Consider the following 16,177-nt stretch of genomic DNA (forward strand, 5'->3'; position numbering starts at 1 on the left):
CACAAGCCGGCAGAAAGATTTGATACTGTTTACAAATGTGGTTGAGGGGAGAGCATCTTGTTTCTAGTTCTCTGTAAGTGGGGAGTGAAGAACTGACTAGGAATCCCACTGGATACTGCCTTGGGCCCTGTCAGCTCTGTGGATGGCATCTTCTAACTCTACAAAGGCTTCTTGCTCTCTACCCCCACCCCATGAATCTTTTTTTTTTTTTTTTTTTTATAGAGGCATGCTTTATTTATTTGTTTGCTGGTTTGTTTGTTTGTTTTGTTTATACATGCACTGGGTACAGTCAGAAGCGCGGGAGGGAGGGTGAGAGAATTCACCAGAGCCAGAGCGGGGAGCAGAGCAGGCAGAAGGACCGAAGTACACTGCTGAGGGGAGCAGCGGGCGGCAGGAGAGGTCTGCACGCCATGTGGGACCCTCCTCTGGTGGCCGGGGAGCAGCCGGGGATCGAACCGGCGCCGCAGAGGCCGCGCGCAGTTTCGCAACCCAGCGCTCAACCGCTGCGCCACCGGGGAGGCCCCACCCCATGAATCTTAAAGTAATTAGTCATAGGTCTCAAATATCCTGTCTGCCTGCTCTCACCACACTCTCCTGCGTATCACTGTCTGACCCCAGAGTGTTCCCTTACTAGGTACATTGTGAATAGGCTTAATTCAGTGCTTTTTCAGAGCCCATCTCTCCTAGTTAGATTTAAAAGACTCACAAAGGGAGAACTTTTATCCAGAGCTGCCTTTGAAGTATTTTTGCTCATGTCTGTAATCCTGAGGAAGCTGCAGGTCATCCAGAGGCCCACAGGGGGCAGCACTAGGAATGATGCCTCCTCCCTCGCCCTCTGTGTGCTGGGGGAGGGGATACTGGGAGATGTTGATGTTTTATACTGGGCTTTGGAAGCCCCTGATTGAGATCAGAGTCGTTTGCAGCAGGCCAGTTGCTTGTTCAGCATTGTTTCGGTTCTCCTGGAGAGTCCAGTCCAGCTTTCTTGATAATAAAAATTTACATGAAAATCTTAACCTGAGCCACCAACCTCCCACAAACCAATCTGCCTACACATCATTTCCAGGTACCATTAGCATTTGAGGTGAAGTTCTGTTATACACTCAGGCTGTGGCTCTCTGAAAGTCAGTGCATCACAGAACTTTGTCTCGAAAGCTTTCTAGCAGCTACCCATGTGGGAGGGAAGAATAGATCTTTTAAAAATCCTTTGGACATGGGCCTGAGCTTGTAGGGTTTTTCTCCGTAATCAGCATTTAATGTGCTACAGGGTCAACCTTGTCCCTTGCCCAGAAAGCCCATTTCTCAGTATCTGGGTGTTATTTATAAACTTGCCCTTTGCAAAAACTTAAAATGAAATTACATTATCAGTAATGGCTTCTGGGGCCTTTAAACTGGCAGGTTTTATGGTAAGAGAGGACTCCTGCCCTCCCCACTCCTGAGAGATAAAGGCCCCAGGCTGGTGGAACCAGCTGCAGTCAGGAGGTGGCAGGAGAAGTAAAGGGGAAGCTGCTGGCTCCAGCTGTGGCAGTGGAGAATTCAGGCAGCCTGAACGCTCTTGCCTAGATGCTCAGCTTTCCTTAGTGTGGTTATTCCTTTGGAAGCCTGGCATCACTAGCCTTCTCTCTCGTACCTTCTTGCCCTTTCCAGCACTGTAATAAATCCGATCCTTTGCCTGCCTCTTATCCTTCCCGGGAAAAGCCAGTGTTTCCATTTCTAGGTACTATCCTGGAGGGAGCCAGTGACAAGAACCTAGGCAGATCGCAGGCTGCCTGTGTCTCTTCTTGCCAGCCGTCTAGGCATCAAGCCCATTGGCCTCAGAGGACATTTCTGACTCCCACTTGGCCAGTGACCACAGGGCTTTCCTTCTCTTTGAGGTCCCGTTCTTTCTAGGGGTGCCAGGCTCTGCGGGAGCCGGTTCCCTGCGCCATTTCAGTGCCCAGCGCAAACCGTCGGGAGGCTCTCGAAGGTCGCAGTGAATGCGGAGGGGGGAACCCAGCCAAGACTCCTGGAGGATAGGTGTGGGGGAAATGATGGCTCCTGAATCTCCTTCCCCTACCAAGGAGACTCGCTCCCATTGTAACTCCCTTTTGGTGAACTGAGGATCCCAGTGGCTTGATGGGAAGATCTTTCTCTGGGGAATTAGGAGTCAGAAAAGCTGCTTCTGTGTGTGACCTGTTAGATGATACTCTTCCCCTCTGCTACACACAGAGTTCCTCAGCTTGAGAGAGTATTTCAGAGAGTAATGGATAAAGGTGGGGTATCTCTAGGGAATGTTTATCAGAGAAGGATAAGTTGGGCGTAATAGTCCCCAAAGTGACCACCCAGAAAACCCACTTCTGTGTGAAAGTCTCCTCCTCAGACGGTCCTTTCCATGCTTCTTGCATGGTGACGCATTGACCTTATTCTCACATTTCACTTACTCTCTCAATCATTCGACGAATGTTAAGAGTTTAAGACGTGGCACGTATTCTTCCGAACACTTGGGATAAGTCGGTGAGCAAAGCATGGAGTGACTGTTCTCAAGCATCAAGTGCGGAAAGCTTGCATTCTCCATCTCTTTGTTTTCCAAAGGCCGAGTTCCCTTGCCTCCTGTTCTGAACGCCCCAAGCTCGGGTTGATACTCTCGCGGAACCATAAACCTGCTGGAGCCTCACAGGGCGGGTTACCTGTGTGGGGGCCGCAGCGCTGCCTAGCCAGGGTTCTTTCCTCACTCTTGGGCGGGTCTTTGTTCAACACATGCTTGGAGAATGTGTCTGGCCCCTGTGAGGGTTGTGGGTTTCCTGTGGAAGGCCAGGAAAGGGAGGTGGCAAGGGTAGGAGAGGGGTACGGCAGGTGAGATGGATGAGCGAGCCGGAGGAGGCGAGTCTGCAGGTCCGCCCGCGCATTCCTCTCCCTCGGCTTTTGTCCTCTGCGGTTTCCTAGAAGTTGCAGGAGAACTTTTTGCTTTGTCGTTGTTTGTGTGTAAGTGTAACCACTGAGGCTCAGCTCAGCCAGTATCCTTGAAGTTCCATTTGTGGTAGAAAAAGAAATTCAGGTTAGTGTTTGTCTGTGAGCTAAGTGGTGGCACTGGGGGTGTAGCCGAGGAATGAGGATCGTGGGGAAATCTTGGGAAAGGGATGTCTCGCTGGGCTGCATTCAGAAATGGGGGGGGGGTGTGTGTGCCGCGCAGCCACACTCTCGCATGCTCATTTCCTGCTGCTCGGAGTGTGGGTGCTTCAGAGAAGGCTGGCTTTATGTCTCCGCACTGCCACTGCATTGGGATTGCAGAAACTTCCAAGTACACTGGGGCATTCAACCCTATTTTCAAATGGCCTCGCGCAGTGCCTATTAATGAATCTGGTCATGTTCCATCCCCACCTGCTTGGGAGATCAGAGAGGGAGGGTAATTTGGAAAATAACTGTAGCATAATATTTAATATTTGGAAATAACAGCAGGACTGCTCTGGGCCTCTGTATGCGCCAGGCTCAGAGAACTGATGCTGCTTTGCAGTCCTTTGTGGAACGCCCCCTTCCTCCGTTCAGTTCCCACCATGTGGTCATTTTCAGTGGAAAATGCCAAAGTCTAAACAGATGGGGCTAGGGGACATGTACAGAGTCCCCTCTGCGTCCCCTTGCACCCTCAGTGGGACTAGGGGCAGGTATCTGAGGCGCCAGGTGACAGCAGCCTTCAGGACTGAAGGGTTTTTTCTTGTCTCTTCAGGAGCCCTCCCTGTACACTGTCAAAGCCATCCTGATTCTGGACAATGATGGAGATCGACTGTTTGCCAAGGTGAGAGCCCCTTTCAAATTAGGAGCAAGACAAAGACTTACTCAGAGGTCCCTTAGTATTGTGATCTTGAGAATTCTTCTGTCCCCATGACCATTTCAGATAAAACTTAACCTGCTCCGTCTCTTAGTGGCCCTGCTTCCCTGCTTTGATCTCCTGCGTTATCAGCATCACAGCAGAGAAAAGCTCAGGAACGTTGCTTTCTGAACAAAGCAGCGTCTAGATGTGAGAAGCGGCCTGGCCTGCCCACCCCCATCCTCCCTGTCCCCTTTCCCTCCCACCTCGTCACCCAGCCCGGCTTTCCCCAGGGAATTCTCTTGCGGTTCCAGGCTTCCAGCCCCAGCTTTGCAGTCACCACCAATTTCTCCTGACTTCCCCAGTGTGATGTTTCTAACTTTGGATCCATTGAAAGAGAGGAGAAAGGACACCCCTTCTCCTCTCCTGCTGTATGCTCCCCCCCCTCTGGAGATTTTTTTCTGTCCCTGGTGTATTAACTCCGAGTGAGCATAGCATAAATCAATCAGCAGGTAGAGATTAGTTTAGAATTCACCAGCTGTTCCTCCCTGTAATTGGATGTAACTATGCAGGACACCTTTTGAAACAGTTATCCAGTTACTAAATGCCAGACCTGTCATAGGTCTTCAGCTGACTGCGACGGATTAGCCCCTAAAGAGCAGAGCCATTTAGCAGCCCGCATCTCCGCCCCCTTGCCAGGGAGAGCCCGGGAGTATGCTCAGCAATGCACTGGTTGCCTCCTGCTTCTTTCAGTGTGTAGAAAGGAAAGCTAAGATGTGAGAAAGCCTATGGTAGCTTTGCCTTTTTTTTCCCCCAAAGATTTATTTATTATGCATACAAGAGCTAGGGTGCAGGCCATAGATGCGGGGGAGGGAGGCCGCAGGGTGAGAGGACTCACCAGAGACAGACTGGGGAACAGAACAGGTGGACTGACTGAAATGCACTGCTGAGGGGAGCAGCGGGCGAGACAGGAGAGGCCTGCTTCGCCATATGGATTGCTCCCTGGCCGGCCAGCGATCGTACTTGTGCTGCAGAGGCTGTGGATTGCTTCATAGTGCGGTGCTTAACCCCTTGCGCCACCAGAGAGGCCCCCGCTTTCCCTTTCTTTAGAGGAGGTTTTTGCGGCCTTTCCCTATTCTTCAACACAATCCAGTGAATGAGGATCTGAAAGAAGTGTTCTGGCTGCTAGTTAGTGCCTTTTGTGTTCTTCACCACTGCACCCTGACGTGGGGAAGCTCCTGGAGGCCCTTGAGAAGCCTCACTCTCCTAGAGGGCGCACAGAGTCAGAGCCTCGTTACAAGGCGTGCAGGCCTCGGCCTCCACAGTTTTAGAACTCCGAGGTGGAGTTGCTTCTAGCAGGGGCCTTTCAACTCTTCTTTGGGTGGGGGGTGGGGTGGGGATATTCTACTGCTCAGCGCCCATTCCCTGCCTCGACAGTTCTTCCTTCATGTTAGTATTTCTCTCTCACCCCTTGTCTTGAAGGAGAGAGGCAAAGATCCAGGGCAAAGCAGTCGCTAATCATTCTGGGCTCCGGGCTCTAATGACGGAACCCATCTCTTTTCCCTCTGACCAGTACTATGACGACACCTACCCCAGTGTCAAGGAGCAAAAGGCCTTTGAGAAGAACATTTTCAACAAGACCCATCGGACTGACAGTATGTCGTTTTCCTTTCACCGTTCCCTGTGTTGAGGGAGAGGGTGGAGCAGGACTGCAGAGAGAGGATAAAATGACTGCCTCCTTTTTCTCCTTTTTCCTCCTCCCCTCATATAATAAACTCTTCAGAAATGTAATGGGGAGGTGAGTGTACCTCACGCGGGAATACCGTGCTGGAAGGTTGGCTGTTAGCTACCTGTCTAGTCCCTGGATTTATGAGCCTCACTTGACAAATTTAACTGCAGCTCTGCTTATTGTACCGCATCCATTAGGGCAGGTAAATGGAAGTCTGTAAAGGTGACCGCTCTGCATTTTCACCTCCGAAGGATCGACTAGTATCCTGTCTCATACACAAGGAGGGAAATAAGGAAAGTGGGGGGGAGGGTGGTTAGAAGAGAAGATACATTTAGACTTCGCCAAGTAGATACTTCTGCCTCCACCCAGAAAGATAAAGTAGGTCAACTTCTGTCTTGGGGGGTCATCATGACCTACCTGACCTCAGCCCAAAACAGCTAGATAACCCGGAGTTCATGGCAACTCCTCTGTCCTCCTTCCTTGTGTCAGGCTACCCATTTTTCCTCCTTTTGTGCCCCCCACTCCAGGTGAAATTGCCCTCCTGGAAGGCCTGACAGTGGTCTACAAAAGTAGTATTGATCTCTATTTCTACGTGATTGGCAGCTCCTATGAAAATGAGGTGAGACTCTCTACCCTTTGCTCTTTCTGACCCTCCCTCCTAAACCACAGGCAAGACACAGTTACTGGATCTGGCCATGGGGCTATGATGGCCCTCCGGCTTCTGCCCAGGCTAATGATGGCAGAGATCCCTGCGGCCTCACAAACATGACCTAGTGATGAATCAGCCTGGAATGGGAAGTTTTTTCCCCAGACCTATCTTACATCTCAATGCAGGAATCATCACATATGTTTTAATACTTATTAATATAGATTATCAGTGACCTTCCCTGGATGGTGGTTTTTTGTTTTCAGAATTTTTTTTTTTTTTAAAGATTTATTTATTTATTTATACAAGCACTGGGCACAGTCAGAAGCACGGGAGGGTGAGAGAATTCACCAGAGCCAGAGCGGGGAGCAGAGCAGGCAGAAGGACCGAAGTACACTGCTGAGGGGAGCAGCGGGCGGCAGGAGAGGTCTGCGCGCCATGTGGGACCCTCCTCTGGTGGCCGGGGAGCAGCCGGGGATCGAACCGGCACTGCAGAGGCTGCGGGCGGCTTCGCAACCCAGCGCTCAACCGCTGCGCCACCGGGGAGGCCCCAGAATTTTTTTTTTAAGATTTACTTATTTATGTGTAGAAGAACTGAGGTGTAGGCTAGGGGCGTGGGGGGGGCGGGCGGTGAGAGGATTCCCCAGAGACAGAGTGGGGAACAGAACAGGCAGATTGACCAAAGTACACTGCTGAGGGGAGCAGCAGGCGAGACAGGAGAGGTCTGTGCCATGTGGGTTGCTCCCTGGCTAGCTGGGGTTCGAACTGGGTGATTCAGTGACTGGCGATAGCTTGATAGTGCTGATGCTTAACCCCTGTGCCACCAGGGAGGCCAGCATTCTAGGTCTTGTTGAAGCCACAGTCTGCATCACTTGAGAAGACTGGGGTGTAGTCTTAATCTGCATCCTATAGGCAGGAAAAGCTGTTTACTTCAGGTAGCAAACTTCTAGGACAGTAAATAACTAAAAATAAGCCCCCATGTAATTTTTGGCAAAAGTACAAGTTAGAGGGAACCAGCTCTCACTGGACTGTTGTAATTGCTGTAAGTGCTTTGTAAAGTACCCTGCTGTTTAAACCTCACAGCACTTTGGTGAACTGTAGACATTAGTGCCCTTGTTTCACAGATGAGGAAACGAACCATATGAACTAACTTGTATGTGAGCACTGTTGAACTACAGAAGTAGTAGTTTTGGGCCTCCTTGGTGGCCTAGGCGTTAAGTCTCAGCGCTATCACCTCCGTGGCCGGAGCTGGATCACTGGCCAGGAGGCTGACCCTCATGGCACAGCAGACCTCTCCTGTCTCACCCGCTGCTCCCCTCAGCAGTGTATTTTAGTAGATCCGCCTGTTCTACTCCCCACTCTGTCTCTGGTGAATGAATCCTCTACCCCCCTGCATCTCTGGCCTACACCCCAGTTCTTCTATGCAAAACAAAATAAAATCTTTTTTTAAAAAACAAAAAAAAACAAAAGTTGTAGTTTCACGTAGCTCAACTAATGATTTTCCCAGGGTTGGGTGACACCTCTAGGAAAATGGCTCAGTGGGGTTAAGCTCGGATCTGTCTGGCTCCAAAGCCCATGTTCTTTCCACTAACTCTTTGACCTCAGCTATTACTTGGTTAATGATTTCTCTACCTAAGACACCAGATAACACATTCACAGTTGGCAAAAACGTAGAGGACTAAGACAGGAAAGTTCTGTTTGAACAGTGGCCAGAGACCTCAAATTGTGGGATCACATAGCAGAATTTATTTATATGAGAAACCACAGGTCCTCTTCCTGTTTCACTCTCGCTTCTACCTTAAGTTTTTGGTCCTTTGTGAAAGCCTGTGTCTCTGATGTTTAATGAATGATAGGGTTTTATTCTCAGGTGGCAGCTTTCAGGGCCTTGAACCTTACCTATGTGCTACTTCTGTCTCCCAACAGTTAATGCTCATGGCTGTTCTGAACTGCCTGTTCGACTCATTGAGCCAGATGCTGAGGTGAGCAGGCCATTTCTGGCATCCGTTTGGGAGAAAAGTCACTTCTTCAGACCCAGGGTTGGTAGAGGTATCAGTGGAAGCTTCGGGAGTCAGCTTAGTTTGAGAGGTTGGACTTATAATTTCAGAGTAATTTGCACTGATGGGCAGGATGGGATGGACGCTGTGTCCCTCCAGTGGAATAATTCTCCTAAGGAGAGGAATTGGGAGGGAACAAATCTTCAACTCTCTGTCTACACTCCTATTCCCCAGTAGGCCTGTCAGACTTCTATACACCCTGAAGCTGTTTTCCTGGGCTTCATTCTTTACATTAGAGGCCGGGAAAGGGCACGCATAGGGATTGTCCCAGGTGAAATATCATACCTTGGGAGTGCAGGTGGGGTTCTGCTTCTCACCTCAAGCTCTTAGTTTCCCCTTCTATAGAACAGGAAGAATGTGTGTGCCATTTGTCCGCTCCTCCCCTCCCACCTCCCCATGGAGATGGGCAAAAGAAGAGGTATAAGCTCCTTTCTCTGAAAACATCCAGGGCTCTGAACTCCATTCCCCTAGCAGCTCCCAAGTGAACCCAGTACAGACAGCCATCCGGAGCTGAACAGCAGGCGCTCTCAGCCCCACAAAATCAGCAGGGCGAATGGCTCAGATTTCCTCAGGAAGGGGATGATTTATTTCTTAGCCAGGTGAATGAATAGGCTTCATTTCGGGTGATCTAGTGAAAGTCAAACTGACGGATGTGAGTGGCCACATGCACCAACCACCGGATCTGAGGCTGGTAGATGCGGGTCCTGACTGCTCCCAACTCCCTCATTGGGCTTCTTTTCAAGGCCCAAGCAGAGCTGGTGAGGGAGGGGGAGGCAGACAGTGGAGAGAGGGCTAGAAGGATTACTGGAGCCTGAGTGTGAATAGCGTTTGTACTCAACCTCTTACACTCCCGCCACTGCCGGGTTGAGTTTTTACTCCGTTTATTTTTTTTCCTTCCCAGCGGTATCCATGTTTATGCCACAGCAGTATCATGGCAGGTAGGAAGGAAGCAGTAGCTCTGGATCGTCACCCCTTGAACAGTTAGAAATTGTATTTTTCTCACTCTCCTTCCCGACATTCCTGATTCTTACTCAGCAAATAAAGTATAGGAAAGGATTTAGAGGGAATTAACTAAAAAGTTCTTATTTACCATATTCTTCCTCCTTGTGGTTCATTAGTCTAGTTTAGGGTCCCCAGTTCAGACGATCTCCTAGGATTTCTTTCACACACAGCTGGTTTTTCTCTTCTCTTGGGGACTCAGGAAAAATGTAGAAAAGCGAGCTCTGCTGGAGAACATGGAAGGGCTCTTCTTGGCCGTGGATGAAATCGTAGATGGAGGGTGAGTTGCTCAGAGCTGCGTAGACCTCCTGTGTCTGGGTGAGGGGGTGGGGTGACTGACCCCTGTACTAAGGTAAGTCGGCCAGGTGGTCAGAGTCCCCACAGTAGGTATCAGGACAGAATGAACGATGGTCTCTTCTTTGTCTTTGTAGGGTGATCTTAGAGAGCGATCCCCAGCAAGTGGTACATCGAGTGGCATTAAGGGTAAGTAGACTGTGTTCCCCTACATCGCCCCATCTGGTCCCCCTCACAGGCCAGACCTGCTGAGTACACGGAAGGGTAGGGCTCATAAGATCTATGCAACGTCTTCCCTTTCAAATTTTCATTGTCCCAAAGCAAGCAAAAGGAATATATTTCCTCCTCTTACCTGGTACCGGTGGACAATTCGTACATACTAATTGAATCAGTGATTAGATAAAAGGATATTATTAATGGTTCTGAAATTATAAACGGACTTTAGGTCGGTTTATACTTCCGTGGGGATGGATCCTAGTCATTTGAGGCAGAGGAATGTCTTTCTTGTCTTTTACAATCTTACTTAACTGAGGACAACACCTCTCCATTAGGAAGTACTTGCTAGAATTGCAGTCCTCTTTGGTGCTAGTGATATCAGAAAGGGGCGTCCAAGTTAGCCACAGAAGCTCCAAGTCTGCTGGGAAGATAACGGTGGGTACAGAGAGAGCCCACGAGCAAATTGTGGGGGTGTGGAGATGTCAGAGCGTTCATAGATGTCCCGGCTCTGACCTCCACAGAGTGAAATCTCACAGTGCTGGGTAATGGGAAATCTTTTCCCTTAACTGCCTTGGGCTCCATTTGCATAGTTTAATCTTCTCCTCTAACATATGTCTCTATGTGGCAAGAGAGAGCTCCCCCCCCCCCAAATCAGCTCCCTCCTTCCCCTTCTCAGGCTGCTGTTGCAGCAGTTTATTTCTTCAAATTAACATGCTGCCGTTACCCATCAGGCCTTGCGGGATCCATTAAACTACCTCTGGCTCCCCCTCATCCTTTCCCTAGTGAGATTGATATTCAGGGAAGGTCTTTTGTGACTAGGGAGTCAGGTCCCCACACCAAAGTTGGGGATCAGATAACCTGCTGATTACTTGGAATTAATCTTCTAGAAAGTCTTCATCCCTTAAAATAAAATGACCCAAATAAAATGGATAAAATGACCCTTTTTTGTTCGTAGTCCCTCTGGCCACACAAAATCATGGTTGCAGTGATCCCTGGAAGGAACTAAGAAGTTAGGGCTTCAGTTTAAAAGACCAGAGCTTCCTTTTTCCGTTACTAAACTGCAGTCAGGTCTCACTCCAGCTTTCTCCCCCGCTGAATGCTTGTTTCTCTGCTGTAGGGTGAAGATGTGCCCCTTACGGAGCAGACCGTGTCTCAGGTATGGCTGTCTTCCTTTTCCCTCACTAGACGCACTGGCCCCTAAAGAGGCTAGAATAGCATTGCACCCCAACCCTTCAAGTCTGAATGAGACCGGAAACTGAAGACACATATTCTCTGGCTCTCTGTTATTCCAGAAAACTGGGACTTGAGTACAGCCAGATGCCCCCTACTCCACCCCAAATCCTGCCCAGTTTCCTGTGAGCTGTGGTTGTGAGCCTTGCTTTGCACCCTTCAAATCCTCCCTGCCTTATGCCTCATTCAATGATTTATTCCCCAGCAGAGGTTTGCCTTAAGCAGATGGTCCGTGTGTGCACACACATACTCTCTCTCTTCTCTTATTATTCAAATGAGGGCTAAGCTGAAAATACATATTCCAGAAGAGGCAGGTTTTGCAGATCCATCCTGCTACTTTACAGATAGATTTGTTTACTTGATGGGAGGGGAGGGTTAAGGGAGGAATTCTTTTTTCTATCCATGTGGAATCTCACCAACAAGTCCATCTGGATGTGGTACCCCCCTTTTTTTTTAACATGTCCAGTAACCCCCAGTTTTCTTCTTTCCTCCCAGGTATACCTCTTCTCTCTTCATCCCCCCAGTGGATTTGAATTTTTTTGGAATTTCCCAAACTGACAGTCCTCTAGGGCCTTAGAGAGCTTCTTCCCATCCCTCTATCCTTGGGGATTTTCTATTTGCCATTCTTCTAAGGACAGGGAAGGCAAGTGAGGGGAAGGAGAGCCCCTGTCCCCATCCCTGCCCTGCCCCCCAGCAGATCCCTCAAAGCCACCCTTGTCCTGCAGGTGCTGCAGTCAGCCAAAGAACAGATCAAGTGGTCGCTCCTTCGGTGAAGACCCCATTGTTCCTGGCTCCTCACCCCTCAAAAAATCCACGTCTGCTGTGACTTCTCATCTAGTCCCCCAACTGATGCTCTCAGGGTCATCTCGGGGATCACAAGAGATCCTTCAACCTCCATTCTGTTTGTGGTTGCCCCCCGCCCTCCTTACCCATATCCTTCTCCCTCTTTTTTGCCGTTCTGGGAGTAAAGCCCCCAGCAGATTTGTACAGAGAGCCGGGGAAGCACCCGCTTTCTAGGAAGGAGCATGGACTATGCTCCAGGCACTCCTGCCCCTCCTCCCCCGCCCCACATTTGCCCCTCAACTTCTGTGCCCTTTGCTGCAGCTATACTTCAGATCAAAGCAGAAGAAAGAATGTGCTGAGTGTTTTCCTCCCTTGCCTTTAGGCCTTCATCCCAGCAGCCCATATGTCCATCCAGGGGAGGGCGAGAGAATTCTCTCCATAGAGAGTGGGGGTGGGGGGAAGAGGTATATCCAGCCCCAGCTGCAGCCCCACTTCTGGCTTCAGCTTTTTCTGTACTTCCGTCTTACTGTCCTATTTTCCAGCCTTGGAAAAGATTGGGAAGAGCTCATAGGCAGGGGACAGGGTGGAGCAAGCAGTGATTTAAAGTACTGGAGAGGACTTGTGAGTTCTGTGTTTCAGTCCCAGCTGCATTGTGTACCCCGGTCCTGGCTCCTGGCTCCAGAACTGCTGTGGCTCCTCGCGGGAGTGTCTGTCTCTTGGTCTGCTACCTTAACTCTCCACCTTGACTCTCCATGGGATCTTGGCTTGGCTTGTCCTTTCTGTGCCCTGGAGCCAAGCCAGTCACTGAACTAAAACTCCATTCTAGTCTTGGAAAGAAGAGTTTCTGCTCAGAACTGGGGAGGGGGTGGAATTTATGACTTGGACCTCTGGGCTCCCTCAGTCCCCTTGGCTCCCCCACATGCATTTCACTCCTCTGCCTCGGGTCTGCAGTCTGCTGCTTAACCCTGTCCTCCCGCTGCCTCAGCCTTGCATCCAGGCGGTAGGCCCCGGCTTTTCCTCGCCCTCGGTCATGAGAGAGGTGCCTTTGAGGTTTGGCTTTCCCCTGGAAGATGGAGGAGAGAACACTCACCCTTTGAACCCAGACCTTCCCACAAAAATGCCTCAAAAAACCTTCCTGAGACTTAAGCGTTCTGCCCTACCCGATACGTGCCAGTTCTCCAAGACCGAAGGTGGGGTGGGTGGATACTGGGCACATTCGAGGGGGCGTTTTTTGTGGAAGAGTTGTGTGGAGTCAGGAGATCGCCACCGTCATGTACTGCTCTGTGCAAAGAGGAATAAAACAGATTTCTTTTTCCAAACTGCCTTTGTGTGGTGTTTCTGTTCCTCTTCCTCTCTTTTTGGCAGCTGCTCCTGTTCCTCTCCCCCCTCCACCCCATCTTATAATATTTCTTTCCTCCTACCTCAGAGACTCCCCCAAATCCCTAATTTACGGGGCTGTTTGCCTCCTTGGCATCTCTCCGTCCTGTGCCTGGAAATTGGCGCCAGGGGTGGGGTGGGGATGGTATTTTCTCAGTGGGAGTCCCGGGGAACTGAGTTCTCCCCCCATCAGCCCCAGAGCCAGCTGCCTGCTCCCGCCTCAGCCATTAGTAACCCAGAGCCGCGCACCTGCGTGGGGCTCTCCTCCAGCCCCTGCCCCCTTCCTGCACCTCCCACTCCTGCTCTGAAATGGCGCTGAGCGGGTTATTTATCGGAGCCAGCGCTGCTCCAGAAGGTCAGGACGGTGGTGTAAATAACCTCTTCTCGCCATTTTCCCGTCCCTCCAGAGCCTGCTCCCCTCCCCCCCTCCACCTTTATTCGCACAAATGAATGTGGCTGGGCTGGCGCAGAGCCTGGCCCTGCATCTTAATGGGGCGGTGAGCTCACAAGATGGATTTAGCTGGGGGTTTTATGGTTGCCGCGGCGACAGAATGCTTTGGTTTTCTTTCCCCCTTCCTCTGCAGGATTCTGAGGAGGGGCAAGTGTGGGGAGCCCTCCTCTGCACGGCCATGGGCAGGGGGCCTCGGCCACCTCTACTGCTCCTGAGATGGGCCTGCGATGGCAGGATTAAGCAAGGGAGACGGCAGCAGGGCCTCAGATGGGGAAGGTCGGGCAAGGAAGGTAACAGGAGTGGGAGGAGCCTCTCCATCTAGGCCGAAACCTACAGTGGTCCAGACCTGCCTACGCTGCTCTGAGAACCCGGCTATTAAGTTCTCAACTATGGGCATCAGTGCCTGGGAGTCCCCCTCAGCAGACAGACAGGAAAAAAACTGCCTGGGTGTGTCCCCTGCAGTCAAGGCCAGGTGTCAGCGTTTGCCTGTCTGCGGTGTCCAGTTTGACCATCCTGATCTTCCTGCTCATCCTGTTATAGGACAGGGAGAGGGGCAGCCCAAACCCACCCTGTTACAATCCTCCAGCACTGACTGGGGACAGTGGGGGTGGCTGTGGGTCAGCAAAAGGATTAGGGGTGCTGATCAGTGGTGGTGTGGAGAATGCAGTTCTATCCGGTTCTCAGATCTGGAATTCTCTGAGCCTGTTCTCCCAGGCTGGCCGGATTAGAACCTGTGCAGCTGCTTCTGTTTCCCACCAGGAATGGAACTCGGGTACCCGGGCGTTCCCAGCCCTCCGGCCAGCAGTGTTCTCTCAGGACCCCAAGCAAACACATCCAGCACTGCTTGGAGCAAAGACTGGGGCGCAGAGCCTGGTACTCCCTCCCTTGCTCTCTCTCTGACTGGGGCCTCTGTCTGTGAGCCGTTCCCTCTTTCCCAGGGGACTCTGGAAGCCCCTCCTCCCCTCCCCCTTCCTCCCCTCTGGCGGGGAAAGTGACTGCAGCCTGCCTGAACAGTGCCAGACACCTGCCTGCCAGATGTGGCGATTCCCCATCCTTCTCTCCCCCCTTCCCCAATGTCTATCCTTTCCCCACCCCACTGAGCTCTGGCAGAGGGAGCCCCCCCACAGGGTGATTTAGTGCTTCAGGCCCTCTTCCTCAAGTGCTCCCCTCCAGCTCCTCTCCCTCCCCTAGTGTTCCTGCTCCCCCTGTCCCCCACCAGTTCCCGCGACAGAGGCCTTCTTGGCACAGCCTCCTCCCACTCCCTCCCTGGGGTGCTGACTTGTTTAGGCCCCAGCTCCTAGACTGGAGAATGAACGGGTGGGGCAGAGGTGCTTGGCCTCTGCTTCCCCCATGGGAGCGTCCATCCGCAGGACTGAGGACAGCACAGTCCGAGCTGATTTCATTTCCTGGGGGCGGAGAAGAGGGTAGGTGGGGGCAAGTGGAGGGAGCCTGCGCTCGGAGAGGAGACCACAGAAGAGAAAGGTGTAGGAGACCCTCCCGTGTAGGTGAGGGCCCCAGACTGGTGATGGCCTGGCGCCCAGGGCATCTTTGTTTTTCTGGCTGGGTCTCCAAATCTTGTTTCTGGGTCTGTGGCTCAGTGTCTGACACAGGTGCCCTTCAGCTCCTCCCCTTCGGACTGACCCCAAACATGCTCGAAAGGAATCTTGAGGCCTTACTCTTTTCCCTTTGGTGTTTACCCTTCGGTGTCTTTTCTCTATTGATGTCTCTTCCTTCCCACTTCGCCCCTCCTCCCCAAGTCCAGTTTCTCTCCTGGTCCCCTGGCTTCCGCCACCCCCCCCACCATCCCATCTCATAACACAGAACATAGGACCCCAGACCACCAGCCTCTTCCCTCCTCACGCCTCCATGCAGCCCGACTGTCCGCCTTGGTCAGAGGGCTTGGGAGTGAGGTAGGGGATGGCTTGGCCAAAGAGCCATGGCGGCAGGACAGATGGGAAGGCCAAGCGAGTAGGAGTGGGGGAGGGGGGAGGAGGTGTGGGACCGGAAGCTGGAAAGAGAAGCACAATGAGAGGGGGAAAGTGACTGAGAGACAAAGAGGCTATAGCGGGGAGCAGAAAGCCGGGATAGCAAACTGGGAGAGTGAGGGAACCGCTGCAAAGAGAGAATCAAGACTGGGAGCAGAGAAGGAGAATGGAGGGATGGAGACAGGAAAGTCACAGCCAGGGAAGGCATGTGGGGAGGGGCTTGGCATGGGGGAGTCTGGCTCTCCTGGGCTCCCTCCTGCTGATGGGCCATAAATCTTGTGTGTGTGTGTGTGTGTGTGTGTTGTGCGCACGTCTGTGTGCGTGTGTGAGGAATGAGCGTGCAAGGGGCTGTGATGGGGATAGAGAATATTCCCACAATGTTGTTCTCCATTTCTTTCAGCTGCCTCCTTCTTGAGGCAACCCACACCAAACCCCTCTCCCAGGACTCCTGGGGTTGGGGACCAGCCCCGGGATGTCCATATCTCAGGAATCCTGGCTTTCTCACTTGGAATGCAGACCTGCTGGAATGCGCAGTCAGGATCTGTGGAATCAGGAGGCCCCAGCCCCTCGCTGCCCACCCCCATGCCTGCTCCCCAGCTGCTCCTGTCCATCTTCTCCTCCCACTCTGCTTGCAT

The 16,177-nt window shown here is 51.7% G+C and overlaps 1 protein-coding gene across 1 annotated transcript; it reads left to right on the forward strand.

Moving 5' to 3' along the window:
• Positions 1-3,582: 3,582 nt before the first annotated feature.
• Positions 3,583-11,719, forward strand: COPZ1 (COPI coat complex subunit zeta 1; the record flags this gene model as incomplete). The annotated part of the gene is given in 9 exon segments (XM_084256145.1): positions 3,583-3,675; positions 3,677-3,766; positions 5,352-5,433; positions 6,035-6,126; positions 8,077-8,132; positions 9,409-9,486; positions 9,638-9,689; positions 10,834-10,872; positions 11,672-11,719. Coding segments are annotated over 9 exon segments (630 nt in total).
• Between the last annotated feature and the right edge of the window lie 4,458 nt (positions 11,720-16,177).

The sequence above is a fragment of the Talpa europaea genome (assembly GCF_964194135.1).
Source record: "Talpa europaea genome assembly, chromosome: 15".
Classification (NCBI taxonomy): domain Eukaryota; kingdom Metazoa; phylum Chordata; class Mammalia; order Eulipotyphla; family Talpidae; genus Talpa; species Talpa europaea.